The sequence below is a fragment of the Euwallacea similis genome, chromosome 4 (assembly GCF_039881205.1).
Source record: "Euwallacea similis isolate ESF13 chromosome 4, ESF131.1, whole genome shotgun sequence".
Taxonomy (NCBI): Eukaryota; Metazoa; Arthropoda; class Insecta; order Coleoptera; family Curculionidae; genus Euwallacea; species Euwallacea similis.
This window is the reverse complement of record NC_089612.1, coordinates 3,043,598-3,051,205: the sequence shown is the minus strand read 5'-3', so window position 1 is coordinate 3,051,205 and position 7,608 is coordinate 3,043,598. Positions and strand designations below refer to the sequence as shown.

General features: G+C 39.3%; 1 protein-coding gene across 10 annotated transcripts in view; it reads right to left on the bottom strand.

Annotated features, from left to right (window-relative positions):
* Positions 1-421: 421 nt before the first annotated feature.
* Atpalpha (sodium/potassium-transporting ATPase subunit alpha) overlaps positions 422-7,608 on the bottom strand; it is a 41,666-nt gene continuing 34,479 nt past the window's right edge. For 6 of the 10 annotated variants that reach the window (XM_066388774.1, XM_066388780.1, XM_066388781.1 and 3 more), the window contains 4 exons: positions 4,049-4,143; positions 1,752-1,926; positions 1,469-1,701; positions 422-1,399 (listed from right to left, as the gene is read on the bottom strand). In XM_066388774.1, the coding sequence (XP_066244871.1) occupies positions 1,279-1,399; positions 1,469-1,701; positions 1,752-1,926; positions 4,049-4,143 (624 nt within the window). In that variant the 3' untranslated portion in view covers positions 422-1,278. Of the gene's footprint in view, positions 1,400-1,468; positions 1,702-1,751; positions 1,927-4,048; positions 4,144-5,576; positions 5,672-7,608 lie in introns of those variants that run through there. The other 4 variants (XM_066388777.1, XM_066388775.1, XM_066388776.1 and 1 more) reach the window with 3 other exon arrangements.

Genomic DNA, 7,608 nt, shown 5'->3' with positions numbered 1-7,608 from the left:
CGATAATGATCTGTGGTCACCTGGTCTCGGACCAGCACGCGCTTAAACATCACTACGCCTATGGAAAGGAATACGCTACTCCAAGCAGGTCTATATTTATTCAATTTATTATTTAATAGCGGTGACGCTGTTTTTAATTTATAATTTATACCAAATTCACCACAAGAAGCGACGCGGAACTCGAAGAGAGACACACTCATTATTGGGCTAAATGCTACGGACAAAGGCCTTGGAATATTTTTACCAAAATTCCGAGATTCCTCCTTAAATATTATTTTGTCTTTCTGGGTATACTAAAGGAGGATCAATAGTGCTTTTTATTTATATTCTGAACAACCATCGTCCTGGATAAGCTGTTTCTCGTTGACATAGACCGGGGCCTCTGCCTGCGAAACGGCAATGTAATCAAACGAAACAAACGTCGACAAACAGTTATTTAATGATAATAGTCATGTGTATTGAGCACGACCGTATTTTTCTTTAATTTAATGACAGTTAATACGATTCAACAACACAGTTACATCCTAGCTAACCTAAGTGTTGAAAGCCTAAATAATACCTTCTAAATGTAACCGGGAGGAGGTGTGCGTCCGTAACAGGCAACCAGGAAAACGCCCACCCGCGCCCTCTGACGGCGAACGGCCGACTGATAGCACTAAGGCAACTGCTTTACTTAAAAAACCCAAATGGAATGTACGGAAAAACTTGTTTTACAGCTGAATTGTTGACTATACGAACATGAGACGCAACAGTGAAATTATAGGTGTACGTACCTACAGCTGACCAACTCGAAAATGAATAGTAACTTATTGTTGTTAATAATAATTAAACTTAATTACTGTTTGTGCGCAGGCGATCCCCGCATGCAAGACGTTTTATTATAGTCACCATATCACCTACAAATATTTTAATAGTTTAAGATCGGCTCCGCACAATACTTATTCCCTCTTTCTTCCTATATAATAATACCATAATATGACTGCTAAAAGCAGTAAATGTCTTGAAATAGCAACATGATTTGTACAACAATCGATAGAGAACGACATCATTGAATAATGTATTCGACCGACCGAAACGAAAAACTCCTTCGTTGGCTGAAGGAGCTTTTCTCGGTTGCTCGTTCCTTAACGTGTCTATGAGTGGCGAAGTGAAAAGGAAGGAGCCCGCTCGTATTTTCAATTTTTGATAATAATTTACTGATCTTACGACACGAGGTTCCTGCCATCGAAAACAATAAAGTGATCGGCGGAGTGGCAGTTGAGGGGATTGATGAGGCTCTTAATAGTAGGTCTCCTGCTCCAACCAGCCCCCGGGGTTGCGTCGCAAATAGAACCTTCTCACCTCGTCGTAGATGAAGATAGATAGCATGAAGGGAATAGCCGGCAGCCACCATACAAACCTGAAACAAAGAATTGTGTTTTTGGACTTCCAGTCGGATCGAACTTAAGCGAGATCTATATTAACTTACTTGAGTGGGAACATGCGCAAGCCCTTGTCCATACCGGGCGTGTACGACAAGAAACAAGCCAAAGCAGTCTCAAAAACGATCCCGAAATTGAGCGCCCAATTCCTCATTCCCTGGTGCAGGATCGAGTTACGCCTGGTCTTGCAGACGATCAGATCCGCCCATTGCACGATCACGATCGACACGAAGAAGGCGGTGTGGCAAGTGTATTCCAACACTTTCCTATCCTTGTAGGTCTGTAAATCCATGTTACAATACAATTCATATTCGAGAATAAAAATCGCACCCATTCTTGACCGTAGGAATCAGACAAATCGTTAATAGCTTTCGAATCCCATTGCTTACGGATTCCAAATAGCTTCAAAGGCAGGAAGCCGTTCTCGGCCATGATGACGAAGTAGACGAAGAAGCCGGCGGCTGCCTGAATCATACCGATCTGACCGTAAGCCATCGAAATCAATCTAATATCAAAATATAATATTAGCTTCGGTGTTTAATGCGTCGAATTAATAACACTAACCAGTAAGCTGACATGCACCACTTAAGCACCCAAAAACTGGCAAAGCATGGATATTATATTATGCTGATTAGTAATACGTATTACACACAACAACTTCATGTCAGCGCAGCAGCTGCTGCGCAGAAAACTGGGTAGAGGAGTCGCAAGCTGCGTAATCAACTTGCGTTAGGCCTCCAGAAAGGGCGATACTTCTGCTTTGACGTGTTTGAATAACGAAGAGTTGCGTGACAAGCTCAACTGGAACTGGGACCAAAGGCGTGCATTTTGCGCCCGATAAATAGTTGGGTGCGAAGCTATGGGTGCTGAACGAACAGTATAATCTAACATGCGCTAGATAGGTGTCTAAATTGTTTACTAACCGTCGCTTTGGCAAGTAAAATAATCTTAATCGGAGGGATTAAGTGGAACGTATGTTTTGTCTGTTAGAATGGTAATGAAAATTATTTCTTTTATCTTCATGGCTTGTGGGTTTTTCCATTTTTTATTCCAGGCATACTAAGCCTCGGCGATATTTGAATAAAAAACACTGCACATTTTAGGCTTAAAAATTTATCAGATGGCAAAGTCGCTCTATCCTTATAGACTCAGTGTTTCCAAATGATAAGGGTTACAATTTTCCTGGTGCCAAAACACCCAGGATTTGGATTAAATGGCGTCATTTCCTACATTAGACGGTAAAAACGATGGGTCAAAACCTAACATTTTAAGCGCAGATTTAAAAAAAATGTGGACAGTTCTAATAAGCGCCATATCAAATATCCACAATCAAAATTACCCAGTAAACTGATCTTTTTTTTTTATGATCGAGTCTTTAAAACGGTCAATGATTTTTTAATTCCTGCATTTCAAGAAAACATGGTGAATTCAGTACCGGAACAGCTGTTAATTTGGCGCTACGTTGCCTGGACTAACAGGATATTAACTAATTCCCAGAATTATTTTAGAAAATCGAAAAAATGATTTTAAACTTTGATATCCTCTATTTAGGTTCTGTGGTACAACGAAGTGCTTTGCCTTCTTTATTAACTGAAAATGTATTTGAAACATTTTTCGAAGACCAAGTGTCCCAAATGTGTGCTTCTTTCAGCAGGGTTTTAGGAGAAAAATAATTAATGTGCGCACACGTCGGGTGGGACGTTGTTGTATTTCTAATATTTCAGACTTTTTCCCAACAAACCTGGAGAAAAAAGATCTCATTTTCACATACCCATTGCCTCCAGAGACATTTTCACGGATACTTACAGTCACAACGATTCAAATTAGAAAAAAATCATTCCAAAACCGGCCCTTATTCCCCACAATTTTCAACAACGCCTTGTTGAGTGTTAGCTAACCGGGCATTTTGACCGCATCACCATCAAAATGCTCAAATTTACAGCACATCTAAGAATCTAGATTCCATTCCCTCTATAATATAGAAAAATCTACTGAACGTGGACGAGACGCATACCGCGGCTGTGGCATCATCTAGAACCGTCTAAGAACTGAACTACAAATGCTATAAAACTTCGAAAATTACACAAACTATACCTCGGCATTATAAGTGAATATAGAGTTACTCTAGGAGCCAAACATCTACTTGTAGTCGCTATACTAAAGCAGGAGTAATCATGGCAAGAAATATGTCGTTTCATAAATTCAATCGTTCGGGAACCAATGTTGGGAGTTAATTTTGGAGTATGTAATTTTACCTTTCCGAGCCAATTGGAGTGTCAAGGCCCATTGAAGGGCCTCAATCCAGAATCAAACACAAAAGCATATTGTGCAATTGACATTGCTAATAAAACACATCAATAAAAGACGAGAACTTCTAGACGACTAAAGGCACATCATCGCTCACTCTTCGAGTGACATGCTTAAAGCCTCGAGGAGAGATTTTTGACTGTCATTTAGTGCCGAGGTAACGGTTGTGTAGGTGCCAGGCCATCACGACACCATTACACGTGATACATTTACATCACAAGAATTAGCTCGATGCCAGAATTAAGCACTCTCGCAAATTGGGGGTTAATTCTGGCAGGAACCGAAGGGCTCTTGTCGCGTAAATGCACAATCAAACCCACCTGCGGTTAACCAGGTTGTCCCTATAGGGGTCTCGCGGTTGCCTTTTCATAATGTCGCTCTCCGGGGCCTCGTAGGCCAAAGAAATAGCGGGCACCTGTATAGAGGAAGGCGCGACAGGAGCCGCCAAACATACAGTTAGTAAGATGGAAAGAGACATGCACTAGATCGTATTATTGGGTTTGTTTGAATCGTGTGTGGGGACCGTCCGACGCGCGGCTCTAATTAAATAAACAAACTAAAGAGACAGAGAGGATGATGAGATGGTACCAATTATTCTCACATTATACTTGCCATGGTCGCTCTCGTATACAGATGCACACCTACTACCGAACGTCATCGTCACTCCAATATAGTATGCAATATTTACACCACACCTCACGATCACGTACAACCATAGAAGCATATGCATCAATGATAAGGATGTTGCAAACTAATCACTACTCAAAGCATGGTGAAGGGTGAGCCGCAACCGGTCTGCGCTAGCCAAATGTTAATGGGTTGAAATCAGTTAGTAGAAAGCAGAAGTTCGTCGCATTTCGGCACACAAGGCACCAAATCCAAATCTGACTGCTCTGTACTATTCACATGGCTACAGATTTGCAAATGGCAAAGTCAAGTCGCAAGACAGTCGATGCAATTACGACGCTTCGTGGACGAGGTCGGCATGATTTGACTGTTTTAATCGCCAACCAAATACGCAATCAAGCACTACGTGAAGTTCAAACCGACCTAACTTAATATAAAGAGAACATTTTTATTTATTTTCTATTATGGTCCTGTCACTTTTCCCCACTACACACTTTCCTGTAGTAAAGTGTGAGAGAGAAAGAGAAACAAAAAAAAAACACGTGTGATAGAGAGACATAAAGAAAATATTAAATAAACAAACGAAAATACATTTTTGCTTCATATTCGCCATTTTGGCTGCAATCATGGCTTTTTCAAGCCGCAATTTGGAACGTTCTGAACACCATTTCCAACTAAAATAGTGTCCTACTTTGCATTGGTTATGAATATAACCGTATTTTATCTTTTATTTTCGCCTTTTAGATGGCGTTATGGTTTTTTTTTTAAATAAAATTTGACTCTAAAATGAGTTACTGATGTTAAAATGTCTTCCTTCCAAAATGGTGGTGGCTAAAAACATGTCAGATATTGTTTAAACGACGTCTTATCTGTTAACGTTATTAATGTAGCCGAGGGCGGACATATTGCTCCACCTCGGTGTTGATCCACTTACCTCTAGATTCGCCCCTGAACGTAGCTACTTTCTATTACTTTTAGGGAGAAGTAGGTTTTCTATGTCATATTTCGATCAAAATAAGTGACGGTAAGTTGGTATTCGCTTCAGAATAGCGTCCAAAAAATGTGTATTAACACGTGCTTTAACTGCGACCAATTTTTCTCAAATTAAAACAGCCAAATTAACTCCCGACTCATCACTCATCCTCATCCACGGAGCGCTACCGGGTTTCTCGTACGCACAGAAAAGGAGGAAGAAGAGACCACCACAACACTCTTTTTTACCTTTCATTTACGAGTTTATCATTAAACGGATTTCTAGGCCTTCGCTTCATTATATCAGACTCTGCTTCCTCGTAGGCCAATGATATGGCGGGGACCTGGACTCGACCAAAAGACGTACGTCAAAAAAGGAAAACAAAATGAAGGGAACATGTTCAAAACGAAAATTAACACGAACACACAAGAGCAATGGCGGGGATGAGGGATGCTGGGATGTAAAGTGATAGTTTGATTAAATTATCACACGACTTGTTAGTAATAATAGAAAATCAGGACTTTTACACGATGACATGTTTAAACAAAGGGATCTCAGAAACATGTCTAAGGCAGTCACTACCACTAATTAAAGCAGTTTTAAAAAGTGTCTTTAGAATTGAATCAATTTTATGAGTGAGGAGCTCTAAAATCGCCGTATAAAAAGCGTCAATTCATACGTCTCACTTTTACACACAGGGAGAGTCACCATAAAGACATGAAAAATTGAACTTCTACTATTGAATTTTGGCACAGGTCCCATAAAAATCTACAGACATGTACTCTAAACTTTTACCCTATATCTATTAGTAAGGAAAATAATCTCCGGAAAGTAATACAACACCCTGTATAAAGAAAAACAATTAAAAAAACCTAAAGAATGCAGGAGACCTTGGTCAGTAAGCCCATAATATGTAACGTTACCTCAAGCTATACGAGTTGAAAAAAATCCATAAGGCATTGTGCTTCAATGTTAATTTTCGAAGAAAAATTTGCTTTTTCATCGTGAAAATCGTCGTGAAGTGTAGTTGGGGACCTTAATGTGCGCCTAGAAGTATTTCAGACAAGGGTTAATGGGATAGTTTAGTGTTGAAAGTGGAAATTCTCGTCGCGCTATCTTGCAACTGTCAGCGATCTGTGAATTTTTGAGCCTTAAACCAGGTTAGAGGTAATTTATATTCAAGCATTGAAGCCCCAGAATATACAGGGCGTAACATTTAACCTGGAATATCTAAATATCTCGCACACTAGGTATCCTATAAAGAAATGTTTAATATCAAATTTTAATCACTTTGAGGGAAAAATTTATTTGTGCTAAGGTTGATTTCCCCCGTGGGGGCAACGTGGAGGTTAACTTTTTTATTTCAAATGCTAACCCTAATTTTTTTACAGATTCGGATAATACGGCTAAAAGTAAGAGAAATCTGTCTCAAATATTTTTTCGATTCATGCTAGAAAACAATGTAATTAACGAATTCAATTTCTCTTTCACTTATGATTTACCGAAAGGTTTGATGATATCTGTTTTAAAATTAATGAAAATGTGACTTTTTGTATAGCTACCATTTAAAGTAAATGTTCAAAATGGTATCCCCGAACTTCAATGCACTTATTTATCCGTGTTTTAAAGAACTCTTCACATCTACAAAGTGTGTCTTCTGAAATATTGGCACAAGCGTTTATAATTTGCTGAATCGTATCCTTACGTGTCGTTGGTATTTCTTTATAAACCTTATCTTTGAGATATCTCCACAAAAAGAAATCCGGTGAAGTAAAATCTGGAGATCTAGCAGGCCAATTCACCGGACCAGATCTGCCGATCCATTGACCATTAAAATTACGATTAAGAACTTTCCGTGACACTGCAGAATAGAGAGCCGAACAACCGTCATGTTAAAACCACATATTCTGACGCATTTCTAAGTTTAACTCCTGAAGTAATATGGGCAGTTTATTTTCCAAAATATTCCAGTACATTTTACCATTCAAGTTGCCTTGAATTATGTGGTAACCGATACATTTCTGCCATTAATTCCATATCATACGTTGATGGCCTAAGGACGCTGGTGCTTAACTTGTCGAAACCAATGTGGATTTTCAACACTTCAGTAATGCATGTTCCGCCTATTAACTGTCCATAATTTGTGAACAATGGCTCGTTAGAGAATAATACAGAATGGAAAAAAATTGGAAAACAATGGATTTCGTTTTATCTGTCCAGATGCCCACTTACAAAAGTCTAAACGATTTTGCAAATCTTCCTCATGGAGCTCTTGGTGTA